We start from the raw sequence: 18,936 nt of genomic DNA, 5'->3' as shown, positions 1-18,936 counted from the left end.
TATTTTTAATTTATGGCTGAATAAATTTGTTGTCTCTTTAACCAAATATATTTTTATATTTATATTTATTTTGTATATATTTTTTTATATCCTAAAATACTAACGAAATGTAAGGAAAATATGTCCTCGTGAAACTCTTAGTTATTTTTTAATTTAAGTTGTTTATCATTTATAAATTTCCCTAAATATTATGTATTTGCTACCCACACACCTTGAATGATAAGTGCAAATTTGCAAATTCATTTTCACACACATTAGATTGAATTTAATTTTTAAATTTCTACCATTGCTAGATAGCAATGCAAACAATATCCATAATTTGACGCAATCTTGGAAAGTGAAAACAATTTCCAATGTTTTTACCATTTTTGTGGATTTGATTCAAGCTTTAACAAAGCACATGAGAAATCTATCAAAATCTAATTATATGAGAGGATTTCTTAGTCAAAATGGTACCAAATGGCCCCCACTAAAAAAATCCACCAAAATCCAAATGTGGTAAGTTTCACACAGGATTATGCATGAGTTCTTTCTTTATGATATCATATATCAAAATATAAATGGATACCATCATAAAAGTATTTCTACTAAGTATACAATTCTAAGATTTCCACCAAACATATATATATATATATATATATATATATATATTACACCAAAAATCTATAGTCTTGGTAATTCCTTACATATCATACTATAACCATTATTCTCAAAACTACCAAACCAAAAACTAAGAAAATAAAAATAAAAATAAAAATAAAATCCAAAACTGCCAAATAGAAAATTTGAATTCCCCATAGCCCAATAGTCTAAAAAGATTAGCAATTTTTGTTTTTTTGGATTTTTCAATTCTAAAACTACCAAATATTTTTTTTAGTTATATTTAATTCTATGATTTCCATTTGATAATCGTTGTTCATGTATTTACAATGCTTAGTTTATATTTGCCTTTATAGTCTTTATTTTTGGTCATATCTATATCTTCTAGTTTTTAACCATGTTTTTCTCTGGTTTAATTTTATATAATATAAGCAATAATTGTAAATACAAGGGTAATCATAATAAAACTAAAACTATAAATATGAATATAAATATAATAAACAATCCAAATCACAAATACTTATTATATATTCATCTTCATCATAAAAGTTATAAATTTATATCATAGTTGTAAAACCTCGATCAATTTAACAAGTAAATTTAATATTTAAATAATTTAAATTAAATAAAACAAATTTGATTAAATTGGTAAAAAAAAAAGATTAATCCATTTATATGATCAAAACCCAATTCATTAACTATTTATTTTTTAAATAATATTATTTTAAAGAATTCTTTTAGAGGAATCAACTTGAGTCAATCCTCTTACCTATAACACGAGCAATGCCACAGGTCAACCCGAATGTGGTGTGGCACCTATAGTGTTACGTTGCTTTCTATATTTGCTTGCTTTACCTTTTTCTTGACTTGTGGTGCTGGTGGAGCATAACAGAACGTGACTCATGAAAATAACAAATATATTCCTTTTCCTTCCTTCTTTTCCTTTTCATATCTCAACAAACCTAACCAAATTCACTCGTGTCCCTTTCAGCATTTTCTTTTCTTTCCACCACGGCGGCTCACCGGAACACACGCCGGGAACCTTGAATTCCGGCGGAGATGGTGTTACCTAATGAAAATGATAACTGGGTTTTTGATTGTGGGTTGATTGAAGACATTTCGGTCCCTGGTGGTGACCTTCTTGGTCTTGAATCTCTTGATGAAACCCCGAATGGGTCGCTTTGGTCTTCTCATAATTTCACTGATTCTGCCTTCTTAAGGTGCCTTTTTATGTTTCCTTTTGTTTTACTAGCTCTTTTTGATTGGTAAAGTTCAATTCTTTTTTCCTTGTTAACAGCATGTTGGCAGCCTTGTTGTTGTGTTGTTTAGAAATGTGGGTTTGACTTGTGAAATTAGTAAACTGTGCTGTCTGGAAACACTAAATTGTGTTGCTTATTGGAGAGGACGACTAGAGGTGTCAATAGCCAAATGGGTTTTACAAGTTCTGTTTACTATCAACTAATCTAAAGTTTGTATAAAGCATAGGACTTAGTGGATTTATTGATATATTTTTGATTTTTGTAGCAATATGATTGTACTTCTTCTGTTACAGGTTACTACCTTTCCGAGGTTGTAATGATAGCATCATCAAATTCTCTAAAATTGTTGGAATATTGTTACTTAGTTATTGTTTTTTAAATATAAGAAAGGGCTGTTTTTTTTTTTTTGATTCATGCATTGACATATTTATTCTGGTTATTGGTATTGCTATCAATGGTTTTTTATTACTGGGATTTGGATTTACTTCTTTTCAGAAATGTGTAGCTAGTATGGTTGAATGGTTCAATATACTTTTTCAATGGGACTCATAATTGCGTGGTTTGAGGTTTTCAATATGAATTTAATTGCCAATTACTTACTTTTTAGTATATCCTTTTCGATGCTAGTCCAGGATGTTTAGCAACACTACATCTATGAAAAGTTTTGATTCCTGGCATGCTGATTTTGATGTACATGAATAAACTTCATCTTTTTGATAGGCATGCTAATCATCATCTCTCTCTACCCCTTTTGTTTTCAGTGTTGAATTCAATAATTCATATGAGAATTCAGATGGCCATAAGGAAAGTGGGTGTCGGAAACGGTACAGTGCACACAGATTAGTCATAACTTGTTAGTTATTCCTTGATTTTTCTCCACATCTGCTTTTGTTGTGATCTAATCTGGTTTTTTTATTTTTGTATATGACAGAGTGAGGCCTGGATCAAGTAATGCAACTGGCTCCAAAGCATGTAGAGAGAAACTGCGGCGGGATAGGCTGAACGACAGGCATGCTGTAGTGCTCTTCTAATGCTTATATTCTTCTCTCTCTCTCTGTTATTCTGATGTTTAGTTTGACATGGACTCCAGGTTCATGGAATTGGGTGCTCTTCTAGATCCTGGAAGGCCTCCTAAAGTGGAGAAATCTGCTATACTGGTTGATGCTGCTCGAATGGTGACTCAGTTACGAGATGAATCTCAGAAGCTGAAAGAGTCTAATGTGAGTCTACAGGAGAAGATCGATGAATTAAAGGTATGCCGTGGATTTGGAATTCAGTAATTTTGCATTATATTTAATACATAACACCTAAAAAAGGTTCGGAATACATGTTTATAAATTATATATAACCTGTTATTATTAATAGTATGCAAAGGAACTAGGCAAGTGTGGTTGTCATTTATGTTCATTAAACTTTCTATATGCAGGCTGAGAAGAATGAGCTTCGTGATGAGAAACAGAGGCTAAAGACAGAAAAGGAGAACCTAGAGCGGCAAGTGAAAGCCTTGAGTACTCCACCAAACTTCCTGCCTCATCCCCCTGCCATTCCAGCTCCATTTTCTGCCCCAGGCCAAGTTGTTGGCAGCAAGCTGATGCCCTTTGTTGGTTATCCTGGAATTTCTATGTGGCAGTTCATGCCCCCTGCTGTTGTTGATACCTCTCAGGATCATGTTCTACGCCCTCCAGTTGCTTAAGTTATTCAGGCAGGGATTTTATGTCTACGTTCTTGCAGAGCATGAAAGCTTTTGTTGCCTTTACTAACTATGATTCTTGTTAATGGTCCAAGATAATGTTTGTCTTTCAATCATCTTTTGCTCTGATAGATTGGTTAGTATAAGAATGTATGAGTGCAATCATAGATGGGAAACTTGGCATTCCTAGCGATCGCTGGAATATCTTGTAATTTTCATTAATCAAATTTGGTAATTTTGCTTCCCAGTTTTTATCTTTAAAATAAGTTGCTCATTTCTCGTTTGAGAAAGATGTTTATGTGCACTGATGTGTTAAAATTGGAAAAATATCTGCTAAAAAAGCAGTCATAATTTTATTTCAAAGGATCTTATCTATCCTGGCTGCTCTTGATGATTTATCTGAACATTAGAAGGAATTGCTTTTTTTTTTTTTCGTTTTCACAAGAGTGTATCACAGTTGGGGTTGGAATAGTGTTTGGCAGACAAAGGGAAACTCTGCCATCCAAGGCTTTCAGGAATTACTACACAAAATTGCTTTTGCTATATGTAGTTCTTTTTATTTCAAGCTTGGCACTCAAAACTGAACCTAATCTAGGAGCTGATTACTAACACAAAACTTTCTTCAACAGGGCAGTTTGAACCCCATGTTTCTCCCAGAATTATAATCCCTCCAAACATTAAGAGCTCCAAAGCTGGTCATCAGAACAGTACTCAAAGCCATTACTGTACTAACTGAGAAAACAATCATGGAAGCCCTGCCATATTTTACTATGGCCCTCTGTACCACCAGCAACCCAAGAAGTGACGCAACAAAACAAATGACGGAAAGGATGATGGCGGTATCAACATGTTCCATGCCCAACAATAGATACTGTAATGCCGACATTGAAGATGAAAAGAAAACCATGAACGAGCAAGTTGCTGCAGTTATCTGCACAGAAAAGTGATGGTTTGAAATAGTTATAGCTGGAAATCAATCTGCATTTAGCAGGTAACTGATTCAACGTAACATGAGTTGTAATTTACCTCAGGTGCTATTCCAACTTGAAGCAGAAGTGGGCTGATAAGCATTCCACCTCCAATCCCAAAAACTCCTCCCAACATCCCTGCTAATAATGCCATGACCGGGAAAATCAGCTTATTTGATGTTCCACCTCCTGTTAGGTCTTCCATGCCCTTCACAGATAACTCTGATTTTTAGATTATTTTGCTCTAATTCCTATCAGAACATAAGTGACATTAAAACTATCGACCGCAAGTGGCTAAATATTTCTACTGTGGTATGTTGAGCACCTGCTGGTTTATAGTTTGATGTTGGCAGCTCTCTTTCCTGTACAGTATCAAAGCTGTGAAAATTATTGCAAGAGGAATTTGAAGTGATGAGACAACCCAATATCCAAATCCACAGGACTCCATTGGTATAATACCCTGCATGTACTCTAAACTGTCACATATGAACAATACTCCAAAGGATAATGCCTGTATAGTTTGAGATACTGATCGCATTTGACAAAGTAAAATCTACTGTTTAATCTTCATTCAAATCAAGAAAATCTTCTTTATCTGCCTAATCATTAGTTCGTGACTAGCAAGCTGTGCCTGCTGTTTTCAAAAAAATTATCTTAATCTGCCAAATCATTAGTCAGTGACTTGGAAGAAGCGCCTGCTGTTTTCAAGAAAATCTTCCTAATCTGCCTAATCATTAGTAAGTGACTTGCAAGCTGTGCCTGCTGTTTTCAAGAAAATTTTCTCAATCTGCCTAATCATTAGCTATCGACTTGCAAGCTGAGCCTGCTGTTTTCGAAGTTCAGATGAAATCTATTGCATCAAATACATTGATGATGCTGTCTTTTACCATTGATGATCCAACAGAAGGGAAAGCCAAATGATAAATTAATATCATCATGGCAGAATTGCTTGCTTTCTGCATGCATATCCAGTTCCAGATTCCACCATTGTTGAAGTCCAAAATGAAGCAACTTTGAACATGGCTTTCCTTATATTCCAATAGAGAGAACCAACTGGAACATGATATAGCCTGGACTCATCCATAGTTCAGCATGAACTTCCACAAATAACTCTTACAAAGTTCCTCTAGGAACAAAATTAGAAGAATGGTGTTTTTTCATGAATAATCTCTAGACTAAATATGTCCTTGATGAAGAGTCTGCTGGGCATGGCTTATGAGAAGTCTTTTTTTTTTTTTTTTTGAGTTATAATTCAGTAGTTTTTATTAAAAAGATATGTAATATAAGTAGAATCTAAAAGTTAAAATTTTGAACTTTTGATTAAATTAAAATCTTGACTCAATTTTATAACAAATTCTCGATTTCAATTAGAAAATTATTTTTAACCATATGAAGTCTGCATCCAGAGAGAATCACTAAAGTTACAGAAAAAGGACCACAGAGCTATCGGAACAATTTCAATCATCAATCTTATGTAAAATCATGTAAGGAAATACCAATCTCAAGTAAAATCTTGCAAAGAAGCAGAAACTCACAGGGAGAATTAGAAACAGAAATGAGTCATACCTCTCCATACCGATTGCCTCGAAGAAGATAGAGGATGGAGAAGGAGAACCAGATGATGAATAATATCCCCAACTTCATCCATGGAAACCTCAACACGGAATTAGTTAATTCTACACCCAAAAGAGGCTCCTTGACACTGCTTATCACCTCTTCACTTTCCTTAGTGCTAGTCTGATTTTCAACCAACCCATTTTCCAAGTTCCCACTTTCATTTCTATTCACTTCTTCCGATTCCAACTTCCAATGAAAAACACCATTCTGACAAGTCTTGAAGGTAGAACAAGCAAGAAAAACAGCGAACAAAATTGTGACAAGCCACTCTGGGAAAACAAGATTACAAATAACCCCAACACTAACTCCTAACAACATGCACGGTTCAGACAGAATTGCAATATCATAGTCTACCAAGGTCTGACCACCAAACTTCGCACTTCTTGTAAACATGTTACACATGACATTAGCAACAGATCCTCCCGTGACCATAAAAGCTGAGAAACTTGAGGCTGTTTTCAGGTCTAGACTTGCCACTATAGTTAGTATTGGAATATACAACCCCCCTCCACCAATGCCACCTGCACTAGATATAGAGGCAGCTATGAAACAGAAAACTCCTGCTATCACCATAGAGGGTGCTAGTTTCAATCCTGTTTCTTGAGGCTGTATCTGATGATGAGTACTCCACTTACCAATTTTGTCAAGAAAAAGATCGATTTTCAGATTGTTTGAAAAGGGTTGTGTTTCTTCTGCTCTGGACTGGCTAAGAGCGATCAAAATGGCGAGGGAGACAGCTAGCCATGTCAGGATGGTGTTGGCCTTCATTTGCTAAGAATTCTGGGTGCTGCTGTGGTGTGCCAAAAGAGGGTTGTATAGGTGTTTTTATAAGAGAGAAGGAGGATCTTGTGTCTGCATGAATTTAGTTAAGAAAGAAACAAAAACAGTCGTCGTCATCAACAATTAGTAAACAGACACCTTGAGCTATATCTATTTCCACTAGGCAGTAACCTAATGGTCATGGCCGGCAAGCAGGCAATTAATGAACACATGATCAATTGTCTTATTCTGAAGTTGGTGTCGCACCCCAAAAAAAAATCAGCGCGCGGCATCGGGCTGGCGATTTAAGTCTCATTGTTGTTGTTTGCTTGAATTGGAGTCGCCACCTAGTAATTTATTGAAGGCTACTAGGAAACCGGATGTACTGGTCTTGTCAGAGATTCGTGGGTAAGGGACTGGTTGTGGTTAGGGAAGGTATTAGCACCCCTAACGCACCCTACCTTAGGTAAGCTGCTTCGTGGTTTTGACGAATCCAATCAAACGTATAAATTAAATTCTTCATTTATATCTGAAAATAAAACACATACACAACACACACATTCACTTTCACTATTTTTATTTTTTGAATTCAAATTAAATAAAATATACATCAACAATTGAAAATTACACAATAATCCCCAAAATTCAAGAAAAACGACTCTGGGAAGCAACCTAAACCCGACTGAACAGTAGCGGCGCGTCTTCCCACGCGCCACCGCTACTGGAGGCGCGTGGGTTCACGCGCCGCCACTGGAAAAACTGGCAACCAGGGGTGTATGGAGCGCCTTCCTCCCTCGTTCACTTTTCTGCCGGCGGTGAGGGTCCGGTCACCTGCAAACACACGAAACACACACAAAGAGCAGTCGGTTTTAGTTTTTTAGATCTGTGTTTAATTTTCTTCTGCCCGTTTCGGATCTGCTCTTATCTGCAGATCAGTCCGTGGGTTTCTTCTTCTTCTTCTCCTCTGCTTCAGGATGGCAGATCGGGCGGTGTCTGTGGCGGTGGCAGCCGATCTATGGACGGCGCTGCTGGGGTTGCTGCTGTGTGGTCTTCACGCCGGTCGGTGGCAGCGGTGCTGCTCTGGGTCGCAGCAGAGGGAGAGGCTGCCTTGGGGCTGCTCTGGGTCGGTTGCTCTGACCGCTGCTACTGGAGGCTGAACTCGTCTGGTGTTGGAGGAAGGCGTTGCTGCCTGATCGCCGTGAGTGAGAGAGGGGCTGCTGGTGGTGGAGGCGTCTGTGTTGTCGGCTGAGAAGAGTGAGAGCTGAGATGGACGCCGCTGCTGCTGCCGCCTCGAATGGAGGAGAGCAGATCGACGATTGGCTGGGGAAACCGGAGGAAGAGAGGGATGAAGGAGCGGCGGGGAAAAATGAGAAGATCTCAAAAATGGTGAGGGGTCCTTGGCTCTCTGGTTCTAAGAGAGAAAAATCCAAGGACCCCGGGGGAAAAAATTCAAAATCAAGGGGGGAGGCGCCGCCGGCCAATTTTTTTGAGTGGGGAGAAAAAGTTGGGTTTTAGGGTTTTTGTGTTTTTTTGAATGTGTCCAAATTAACCTCCCCCTTGCAAGTGTTTGAAACCAGTATTTATAGGCAAAAAAAAAAAAAAATATTACCAAGTTTTCAACATTGGTCCCTTAACTTTCTTTTTTGTAAAATTTGATTTTTCTTGTTTTTTTTGTAATTTTTTGAAAATGAGCAATATCAACGTCGACTCGATGCGGAAGATCAATGATTTTAAAAACGACGCGTGAAAAGTCGAACGCGTTTGAAAGACCCTTAAAAATTTAAATTCTTTTTCAGACGACATTGAAAATGCTAAAATGACGCAAATATATTAAAAAACATATTTTTTTGGATTTTCATTGTTTTTCTTATTTTTTGGATTTTTTGAAAATATATCAAAACATGGGTCAAAAAATAGGTAGCAACAGTTGGAATCAATCAAATGACAAACTCCATCAAACGGATTTAAGTTTTTAAAATGATTATTTTTTTTATTCAGAAATATCTTGGATAGAATTTGGTAAGATTTTCCTTTCTGTTGGAGACGTATGATCATCCTTGATGTGTCAAATTCTCATACAAGATCTTTTTTGGATAATTAACGATGTATTCAAATTAATTTGTACGTAAATTAAAACTAAATTTTATTTTTGAGCTATTTTAAAGACATACCTTCATATTTATCTAATATATTTTAAAAAATAAAATCTCCTAATTATTGATTCAAGATTCAAATTCTTTAAAGTAAAAGAAAAACAAAGAATAAATATAGTTAACCATCGAGTCCTTTGGATATCTCAGAAGAGCTTTCGAGTGATATTAATAATTATGTGGAATTTATGGATGCAGCCCGTTTTATAAAGAGTTAAGGACTTGGAAAACCATATCAATTACTTCACTTTAATTATAGTTAAATATCATTGGAAAAACTAATTAATAGATATTTAATTTTTCAAGAATTATTATAAAAAAAATAGTCTTTAATTTTGTCTTTTGAGATGATCCGAAGGCTGGAAATGCCATGTGGAGGAATCTTACAGAGTTGGCATTTTCTATATCCAAAAGCGTTTATCGAAGAATATGTTAGTGATGACTTCGTTAAAAAAATTAATACTCTAACGTAATCAGGTTTCAAAGCAGTTCTATTTCTGTAATTAATGGAACGTAAAGCAACAGTGGTTATAATCCATCGTGTTTCAATTAATGTGATCATGTGATCATATTCCTCTTTTTTATTTTTTATTTTTTTTTATTGAGATAATTGGATGCCATAGGTGAGTGAATGTATATTCAAACAACTATATATTATTATTATTATTATTATTATTATTATTATTATTATTATTATTATTATTATTTTATTTTTACTAGAAAATTGATAAATATCAATAAAAACCTTTAATGAACAATATTAATCAATAATTTTTAATTAAAATATCACGAACAAATCTGTTTGTAATTCCTATGAAAATTATGATGAAATAAAAGTAAATAAAAAATAAATTTTCATCAATTTGATATGTTAGCAATACTGATAGAATTATCAATGACAATTCAATTGAAAAATATAAATAAATTAAAACCCTACAGTTATCTCTTCCTCTTATTTCTTCTTCAACCTCATGTCAAAAAACAACAACCCCTCCCTATACATTTTCAAGCGAATCCGGCCACTCTCCTTACAAATCCGGCCACCTAAGCCGCTAGCATTGACCTGCATCTGTCAGTAGCGTTTGCTTCCCTCTTGTTTCTATTTCTGGTGAATTTTCACTATATCAATCAAGCAAACCTATGCAAGAACACACATGGGCTCGGTCTAAGGAGTTCATAACCCCGAGGCCATCACAATTGATGTGAAAAACATTTATATTATACCGATGCTCAAAATGCTGGCAGTTGATGCCTTGGTACTAGAGGAAATTGAAACAAGATATATATATATATATATAAAACTCAAGTTCAATTATTGTCCTTGTTGTCATATGGACCAGAGCACACACAGACATGAAAGCTCAGAATGAAAAACATGCTCGTGACATATGGGCACCCCAGTTGGAAAAGGCTTTCAGCTCAGTCCTTTCTTTCATTGCCTAAATCATGAAAGACAGGACTGAAAGAGAAGGAAGAGATAGACACAAACCAAGAACATTAACGTCAACAACTAGTGGGGGTTGGTTTCTAATGTGTGTAGTGAAGTGAACATCAACGATAATCCACTACACAGATATATTATCAAATGATGTGACAAATAATGGATTTTGTAACCTTTTGCGTATAGGGTTTTTGGAATCTTGGTCTAGAAGATGGTAGGTATCATCATATAGCAAACTAATTATTTCGTTTTGACGTAATATTGTCTAACGTAGCAGTGATAACTGACATGGAGATTATCTTTTACTATATCTTAATTATTTATATTTATTTTTCTTTGATTATAAAGAGGTACATTCGGAGGTATGAGAATCAATTTATCATATAGTTAGCTGTTTTGCTGTAAACTGGATGTTTAAGATTTGGTAACCATTTAGACATAAAACCAGTTGTTACTATGGCAGTTCTAAAGCATTTTTTTTCTAGAAATGCTGTAATGTTTTCTTTGCCCGTTGTTCTTAATAAATAAATAAATAAAATAAAACATCTGGGTTATAATCTTATCGCCATCTCCCTGCGCCCTACACCAATAATATGATCATTGAGATAATATAGATTATATGTCACTTCTAATAAGGCCAAAATGCTACCGGAAATCTTCGATTAGGTTATATATATATATGTTAGGTTGGTATTATCTCTCAAGTTTTGTCTCAATATATAATTTGGTCGTCAAGAAATATGCTGATCAGTTTGTTTGAACAAATTGTATTTACAATCATTTGTAAAACCCAAGTGGGTAGCCATGAGTGGGATTAATGTAATGCATAAGATTCATATGTGTTAATATTTTCTTTGAATTTTATACACATCCCTTTCCCACATCGATCAATCTAGTATATATATATATAATTGACTTGCATTTTACTTGACGTGGTTGGTTTTTTTTACTCTTTAAGTTTTATTTACTTTAAGTTTTTTTATTTCATTATTCTTTCTGAAATATAATATTATGATATATAGTGTAGTTGGTCATCCATCTTATTCATTACTTGTAAGAATAACAAAGAAGTGGAATGCGAGGACTACGAATGCACTAGGCATATTCTAACTTGTGAAAGCAATACTTAGAGCATGCTCTCTCTCTCTCTCTCTCTCTCTCTCTCTCTCTGACAAGCAAAGCAAAGCATGTTAAAGGCAACCAAAAGGGTTGTGAGTTTAACAAATCCAGCATAACTCAGAGCATGCTCTATTGCTTTTCGGATTTCTCTAGAAAAGTAGAGTACAAAAGTGACCCAAATTCAATTTGCAAAAGTGAATTAAAAGTGTTTTAAAAATATATTTTGGGCTGTCTAGACCTTGACATCAAATAGTTGGATTTCTGGGTTGGATCAAATTTTCTAATTTAAACATGTTCTCGAATCAATTTTATATATCAAAATTAAATTTATAAGCATGATCAAGATCAAATTAATATGAAGCAGTTAAAAAAGTAAACCATTAAATGAAAATATTGTTTGTTGTATTTCTTGGATTCTAGAAGGAGGAGAAAGGATTTACATTTGACAGCCAGCCAGCCATAGAAATGGACCAGACATGCTTTAATACCTTCATATCCACGGAATCTTTCTTTTATCAAAAGTGTATCTAGACAAAAACATAAAAGTACTACCTCGTATACTTCTCCCAATCATGCTCTCCGTGAGTGCTTAAAATGAATCTTCTTCTGGTGCTACCACCAACGAAAAGGAAATGCATGCATGGTCTGTGTCACTAGCTTGGAACAAAATATTAAAGCCAATTTCAATATGTGGCTCGTCTTCGTCCGGGATTCACTGCAATGTTGCTACGACAATGGGACCGACCAACTAACGGGTTGCTTCCAGTGTTATTGGCACTTAGTAAGTGCTTCTGCTCTCTTATTACATCTGTACTGTTCTTTGTTTTTCTAGAAATAAGAAGTAAAAAAGGCAAATGTGTTTTGTTCCATGTGTTAGTGTAGATTTAGGTATAACTAGATAGTTCTTCTCGCAATGCTGCCATCAAAGTTTTTGTTGAGCTTAAAAAAAAAAATATTCAAGTACTTCTGACATTTTTTTTACTATTCATCAAATGAAAACTATGAATATCAAAAATGATTTTTATATGGCCGGAATCTATGTTAATCAATAATTTTTTTTTCAACGATATCTAGAATCTTTCTCATATTTTAAATTTAAGAACTTAAAAATAATAATGAAGTTTTAAATTAGAAGTGAATTTTTTAAACCTAAAAGGACAAAATGTATCCATTGAAAAATAGGAGGACTGAAATTTACTTTTTGCATTAACTTTGAAATTAACACCTAGTTTCCTTGTGTTTTTATTTTGGTATCATGTCTTTTAATCTTTCCGTTGCATAACAAATTGAAACAATTGACCATCAATTAAAAAGTCTAATTGAAAAAAATATATTTAATGATATAAAAACAGCTGTAATCCATAATGAAAATATACGAGAGAGGGTGAACAGTAATAAAATTGTATAGAAATCGCAATTCGTCTTAGTTTCTTTAATAGTGATCGATGCTAGCTCTTTTTATCTCTCACGATTAACAATTTCCCGTGTGTTAACATATGCACATTTTTTTCTTTTGCTTTTTATCCTTCGATCACTGATATTCTCAAGATAGTGTAAATATTAAAAATAAATAAACATGTTCTTAATTAGAATGGTTTTAAAATACACTCTTTATATATATTGATATTATATCATGCATGCTCTCCGTCCGTGCGTCAAAATGAATCTTCTTCTGGTGGTACCATCAACGAAAAGGAAATGCATGGTCCTGTGTCACCAGCCTGCAACAAAATACTAAAGCCAATTTCAATATGTGGCTCGTCTTCGTCTGGGATATTTCACTGCAATGTTGCTACGACAACGGGACTGACCAACTAACGGGTTGCTTCCAATATTATTGGCACGTAGTAAGTGTCTTCTGCTCTCTTATCACACCTGTACTGTTCTTTGTTTTTCTAAAAATAAGAAGGAAAAAAAGGCAGATGTGTTTTGTTGCATAATATGTAGTTTTATTGAATTTTAGAAAAATATTTAAGTATTGCTAATGTATTTTTTAATAGAAATAAAAATTTTAAAAATATTATTTTTACATCATTAAAACTTTTTTCATTGAATGAAATCTATTAATACTAAAATTGACTTTTCATGTAGTTGGAATCGGTGCTAATCGATAATCTTCTTTTTTTAACCAGAATATAGTGACTCTTTCTTATATCTTGGACTCAAAAACTTAAACAAAATGAAGTTTTTAACTAGAAGTGAATTTTTTAAACCTAAATAGACAAAATGTATTGATTGAAATTACCACCTAGTTTTCTTGTGTTTTTACTTTGGTATTTTATCTTTTAATCTTTGTATTTCATAACAAATCAAAGCAATTTACCATCAATTTAACCAAAAAAAAAAAAAAATCCAATCTAGAGAAAATATTTAATGACATAAAAAAATAACACAGCTCTGATCCAGAATGAAAATATACAAGAGAGGGTGAACAATAATAAATTGTAAATAATGAAATCGCATTACGTCTTAGTTTAGCAAAAGAAACAAAACGAAAAGGAAAAGACCAAGAGAACCACAAGAACAGAGCAACAACCATAGTATGCAGCTTTGCCTCCATACAAAACAGAACTGCTAAGCTAAACTACCACCTGTCATTGACTATTCCAAATCAATAGAGGTCTTGAGACCAAGCACCTGCTGTAACAATCAAAACCTGACAAAAACAAACCATCTTCACCAAGAACCCGATTAACAATTTTCCGTGTGTTAACATATCGACTTATTCCAAAAAAAAAAAAAAAACAATTTTCCGTGTGTTAACATATGTTCTTCAATCACTGATGTTCTCAAGATAAGTGTAAATATTAAAAATGACTAAATATGTTCTTAATTAGAATGGTTTTTAAAAAGAAACTCTTTTATATTGATATATCATGTTAAGAAAACTCATAAAATTATCCATTGAAGTTGTTAATGTAGGCACAAACTCTTATATTTTTCTCTCCATGTATCTGTTCTTTGTTTGTAAAAAAAAGGGGAAAATTAAGGAAAGGAAAAACAAAAGGGCCAAGGACTAGAGATTAAAGGAATATTAAAAAATAAAATAATTGAGATTAAAGGAATCCTAACTAGAGAAGGGAGGGCAAAAGGAAAGGAGAAAATGCCACTGACAAGCATTTAACAGTGTTATGGGCCATGATGGTAGTTCTGGGTCAGCTATTTTAGCAGCTCAATGGGCCATGCACGATGATCCCCCTCTCGGCTATCTTACTGACAAGCATTTAACAGTGTTATGTGACCTCAGCACTTACTGAACCTTATAATTTAATTTAATTTAATTTAATAAATTAATTCAACATAGGAGGGTAATTATTTAATGATATTATTCTTAAAAAAATGTTTATCTGACCTTCGTGGTCTGAATCTTTAAGTATTTGATTGACTATTACTCAATAGAAACCATATGGATTAGTACATTTAATAATCCAAAAAAATCTGTCGTATAATCTTCAAAGATTATAGAAGTAAATCCCTTCAATTTTTATATTGCTAATTAAGCATTGACAATCTGGGAGATGACTATGTGCAATCAAGTTTAGTTCAATTTTGTATTGCCAAGCATGTTTATCCACAGCTAGCAAAGAATATATGCAATAATTTGCAATAGTTTTGAGTTTGATCTGAACACAACTACAGAAGATATATAGCTCATTTCATAGCATCTAAGATTCAACAAGGGTGAAAATGTACAATTTGAAAGCAAAAGTATTCATTGCACTGTCAACTCTATGGTTGTTTTTTGGAAGCAAAATATGCTACTAGAGAACATAGCACGTTTCACAATCTCTCCACCTTCCCTGCTTCTTTGATTTCAGAAGGGATGAAGAAATCCAATTTGAGAGCAATAATTAAAGTTCTAAAAAATGCTTTTTTGACACGATATGGATTATACAATATAAATTTGAATTATAAACTCGAATTGTAAAATCATAAAATTATAAGTAAATTTTTGTTACTAATTATATATTAACAATTCTTGTCAAGTAATAATCAACAATACAACACAATGAAAATAAAAGTGAAATAAATAATAAAAAAAGTCCATTTATTTTTTTCACATTGATTTCTCTATTTTTTGAAACAAATCGACTCATTTATTTTGCCATTTACAAGAAATGAGTTTTCTTCAAATTTTAATAGGTTATTTAACATTATTTACTCTAAAAATTAAGTATGCCAATTTACAACTTTTATTCTATATATTTGCCAGCTAAAATAGAGAAAAAATACCAATTGATATGTTAATAGTTTAAATAAGGAGCTGTAAGATTGTATAGGTATATTCATTTTATGGAAATGAAATCCATAGGTAATTTATATTGTTAAAAAAATTATAATAATTATAGTAAAATAAAGCATTTGATTATCAGATTGCATAAGTTTTGCAAGATATAAATTTAGAACAATGAAAATGCTAATATACAAATTATCATATTGCATAATTTCATACTTTTTTCAAACTCTTAAAATCGATTTGAGTTTACTGATTTTACCAAGTTTGATTGAGTTTGATCGATTTTACTGATTTCAAGTTTTTAATCCGATTTTACAAATTAAATATATGTAGACTCAAAAAATCATACGATTTTAGAAGTCAACTTGTGATTTAGACAACATGGACAATAATAGTGTTAGTTACTTGACCAACTCTTTGGTTGTTATCTTTGCTGTGTAAAATCACAACCGGCCTGTGATGTTACATACTTAATAGACTAATTTTAACCCTTGTTTGCTTGTTATTAGAAACCCTCAATCACTAGGGATCTATATACATTTGCATACATGTTTAGAAAAATTGATATTTCTGGGTTGGTTTGGGTTGGGTTTGTTACATCAAAATAAATAAAAAAGATCTAAATCCCTAATTGCACACCTAAATTGTGTATCTAAGGACATGTTATCTTAATTAATTGAGAAAATGATGTTAATCTCAGGGGTAAGTAGAAAAACTAAAAAACAGATTAAACCAAGAAAACTACAAAAAAAACCCCGAAAAAACCGAATCATGAAAAAGAAACAAATTAAATTGATTAGAATTTTTGAAAAATTGACCAGTTTGGTTTCAGTTTTATAAGCTTGAAATTGAAAAAACTGAACCGAATAGAACTCAAACCGAATAAAACTGAAAAAACCGAGCCAAACAAGGAAAATATCGAGCAAAACCGGTTTTTTGTTCTTAAATAATCAAACTGAATCGAAGTTGATCGGTTTGAACTGGTTCTAGTTCAGTTTAGGTTTTTTTTTTTTTAAAAACTGGTTTTGTTATTTTTTTTGATAAAAACTGAACCGAATAAAAAATAATTACCCCTGAATGTTTTGACACAATTTCAAATCTATTCATCTTAGGTGATTAGTTTTTCTTTAAATATATTCAACAAACAAATAGGATGAGAACAAGATGGATTAATTAGGCATGTTTAAAGCAAAAAGAAGAGAACTGGGGTTTCTTAAGTTCTAAGGCGACACATTTGATTATTGTCTTCAAATAAAAGAGATGAAAACAATTTTGTGTCTGTGTTATAAAACATGGTTGAAAATTAGCAAAAATAAAAAATAGATCAAATCCACATCCATTTTAAACTTCAGCCTTATATATAGATGTCGACCAGAAGCTTTAATTCAACCAAAAGCGACAAGCTAGTTTTGTTTGACTTCAATTTTTATATTGCTAAGCATATCCATATGGAGCTTATTTTAAGCAAATGATTTCATCCACATCGATATATAATAATGCATTTACGCTATATGAACAAGTACAGCTGGTTTCATTGACTTCAAGTACAGCATGATTACATTCCACAAATGCAACGATTTGATAGTTTTGATAAATAGAGAACACATCACGTTCATGACCTCTGCCCTTCGTTTCCCCTGGACTCAAAATATGGAATTGTTAATATTCGGTATATTTTCAACTTTTCTGCTGTTATCTAGCCCTTGCCATGCTGACAGTAATTCCAATCTCGGTTCGCTATGTAGTGAAGCTGATAATGCTACCAATAGCAGTGAATACCAAGCCAATCTGAGCGAGCTGCAGAATTCACTTGTTGCTAATGCGCCTATCCAAAATGGCTTCTACACGACCGCAGCAGGTAAAGGTGCTAACAAGATTTATGGCCTTACACAATGCAGAGGTGATATTTCTGCCACAGACTGTGCAGCCTGCATCAAGAATGTTACCATGGTACACGGCTGCTCAAACAGTAAAAATGCGACGCTTTGGTTTAAGTGGTGTTTCGTAAGGTATTCTGACCGGAGAATTTTCGGTGAATCGGATCAATCAGGAATGGCAACTTACAATGAGACCAATTTTGAAGATGCAAAAGTGGTTTTCTGAAGGACTTAACTTCACAAAAGCGCTTGCTTCTACAACTCCTAACCAGCCCTCGATGTTCTATACCGCAGTATTGGATGTTGGACAGAGTGGGAAGAGGTATGGCATGGCTCAATGCACTAGAGATCTCAGCAAGAGTGACTGTGGCAAGTGCTTGGATTTCCAATTGGCGACATATTTAAATATTGTTGGAAATAAGAGAAATTGGGATATTCATGGATCTAGTTGCAGCATGTGGTACTATGACTACCAGTTCTACTTCAACTATTCAACACCTGCAGCAAAGGGAGGTGAGTTTTGTGAATTATTCAAATTGTTGCTCTCTGTGTCTCTTTCTTTGTTTGAAATTTGATTTTTTTTTTTTGGGGAATTGTCGGTCCGATTCCTGATTTGATCGTAAATTGGCATTCAAAATATACTTGTCACTTGGCAAAATTGCAGGTTCCACAAGATCCTCACCACATCGAGTTGCAATTGGCATGGCCTTTCCAGTGCTAGTGTTTCTGTTAGTTCTTTAATATGCTTTTGAATACCTTCTTTTGTTCATGGAGAAATGGAGATGTTGTTAGTGTTGAAATTATATGTATTCATTTAACTGTACATTAAATATTTGGAATTATATGTATTCATTTAACTGTACATTCAAATTATACAGTATTTCTTTCCCTTTTCATTTTTTTTGGAGGAGTTACACTATATGAGTCAGTGAGTTATTATTATTATTATTTTAAATTGTGTTTAGTTTTAGATTAACGAGGGATATAGATTAAGCTTCTCTAACCTTGTTTGGTACATTTTTAATCTTTTTTTAAACAATATGAATAAATATAATTACAAAGACAACGATAACATGAAAATGAGATTATTTTAATATAGTTAAATTACTAAACAACTTTTTATTAAATAACTCAAGTCTTCTTAAATGGCAGGATATATAGAAACCTTCTCTCTTTACTGAGAGAGAGAGAGAGAGAGATAGAGAGAGCAAAAATATAT

The 18,936-nt window shown here is 33.4% G+C and overlaps 3 protein-coding genes and 1 long non-coding RNA gene across 4 annotated transcripts; 3 read left to right on the top strand and 1 right to left on the bottom strand.

Annotated features, from left to right (window-relative positions):
* Positions 1 to 1,533: 1,533 nt before the first annotated feature.
* Positions 1,534 to 3,796, top strand: LOC118031273 (transcription factor ILR3). The gene is made up of 5 exons (XM_035035626.2): positions 1,534 to 1,820; positions 2,621 to 2,683; positions 2,791 to 2,868; positions 2,950 to 3,112; positions 3,286 to 3,796. The coding sequence occupies exons 1-5, from the start codon at positions 1,660 to 1,662 to the stop codon at positions 3,550 to 3,552; spliced, it is 732 nt and encodes a 243-aa protein (XP_034891517.1). The 5' UTR covers positions 1,534 to 1,659; the 3' UTR covers positions 3,553 to 3,796.
* Positions 3,797 to 4,058: 262 nt separating this feature from the next.
* On the bottom strand, positions 4,059 to 7,104 carry LOC118031272 (sulfite exporter TauE/SafE family protein 5). The gene is made up of 4 exons (XM_035035625.2): positions 6,084 to 7,104; positions 4,843 to 4,977; positions 4,576 to 4,725; positions 4,059 to 4,480 (listed from the first exon to the last, which is right to left on the bottom strand). Exons 1-4 carry the CDS (start codon positions 6,900 to 6,902, stop codon positions 4,172 to 4,174), a joined length of 1,413 nt encoding a protein of 470 aa, XP_034891516.1. The 5' UTR covers positions 6,903 to 7,104; the 3' UTR covers positions 4,059 to 4,171.
* A 1,055-nt stretch (positions 7,105 to 8,159) lies between these two features.
* On the top strand, positions 8,160 to 17,943 carry LOC140956092 (cysteine-rich repeat secretory protein 55-like). The gene is made up of 3 exons (XM_073412278.1): positions 8,160 to 8,279; positions 16,541 to 16,542; positions 17,541 to 17,943. The coding sequence occupies exons 1-3, from the start codon at positions 8,160 to 8,162 to the stop codon at positions 17,941 to 17,943; spliced, it is 525 nt and encodes a 174-aa protein (XP_073268379.1).
* Positions 17,944 to 17,946: 3 nt separating this feature from the next.
* Positions 17,947 to 18,579, top strand: LOC118031452 (uncharacterized). Its single transcript, XR_012171140.1, has 2 exons — positions 17,947 to 18,230; positions 18,382 to 18,579. It is a non-coding gene; the product is annotated as an uncharacterized lncRNA (long non-coding RNA).
* The last annotated feature ends 357 nt before the right edge of the window (positions 18,580 to 18,936 follow it).

This window comes from Populus alba, chromosome 11, assembly GCF_005239225.2.
Source record: "Populus alba chromosome 11, ASM523922v2, whole genome shotgun sequence".
NCBI lineage: Eukaryota > Viridiplantae > Streptophyta > Magnoliopsida > Malpighiales > Salicaceae > Populus > Populus alba.
This window is presented reverse-complemented; position numbering and strand designations above follow the sequence as displayed.

Coding starts and splice junctions, on each gene's coding strand:
- LOC118031272 (XM_035035625.2), bottom strand. CDS start 6,902: ATGAAGGCCAACACCATCCTGACATGGCTAGCTGTCTCCCTCGCCATT. Junction 4,978..6,083: donor GAGGCAATCGGTATGGAGAG/GTATGACTCATT, acceptor GAGTACATGCAG/GGTATTATACCAATGGAGTC. Junction 4,481..4,575: donor AAGTTGGAATAGCACCTGAG/GTAAATTACAAC, acceptor TTTTCTGTGCAG/ATAACTGCAGCAACTTGCTC.
- LOC140956092 (XM_073412278.1), top strand. CDS start 8,160: ATGGACGCCGCTGCTGCTGCCGCCTCGAATGGAGGAGAGCAGATCGAC.
- LOC118031273 (XM_035035626.2), top strand. CDS start 1,660: ATGGTGTTACCTAATGAAAATGATAACTGGGTTTTTGATTGTGGGTTG. Junction 1,821..2,620: donor ACTGATTCTGCCTTCTTAAG/GTGCCTTTTTAT, acceptor TTTTGTTTTCAG/TGTTGAATTCAATAATTCAT. Junction 3,113..3,285: donor AGAAGATCGATGAATTAAAG/GTATGCCGTGGA, acceptor TTCTATATGCAG/GCTGAGAAGAATGAGCTTCG.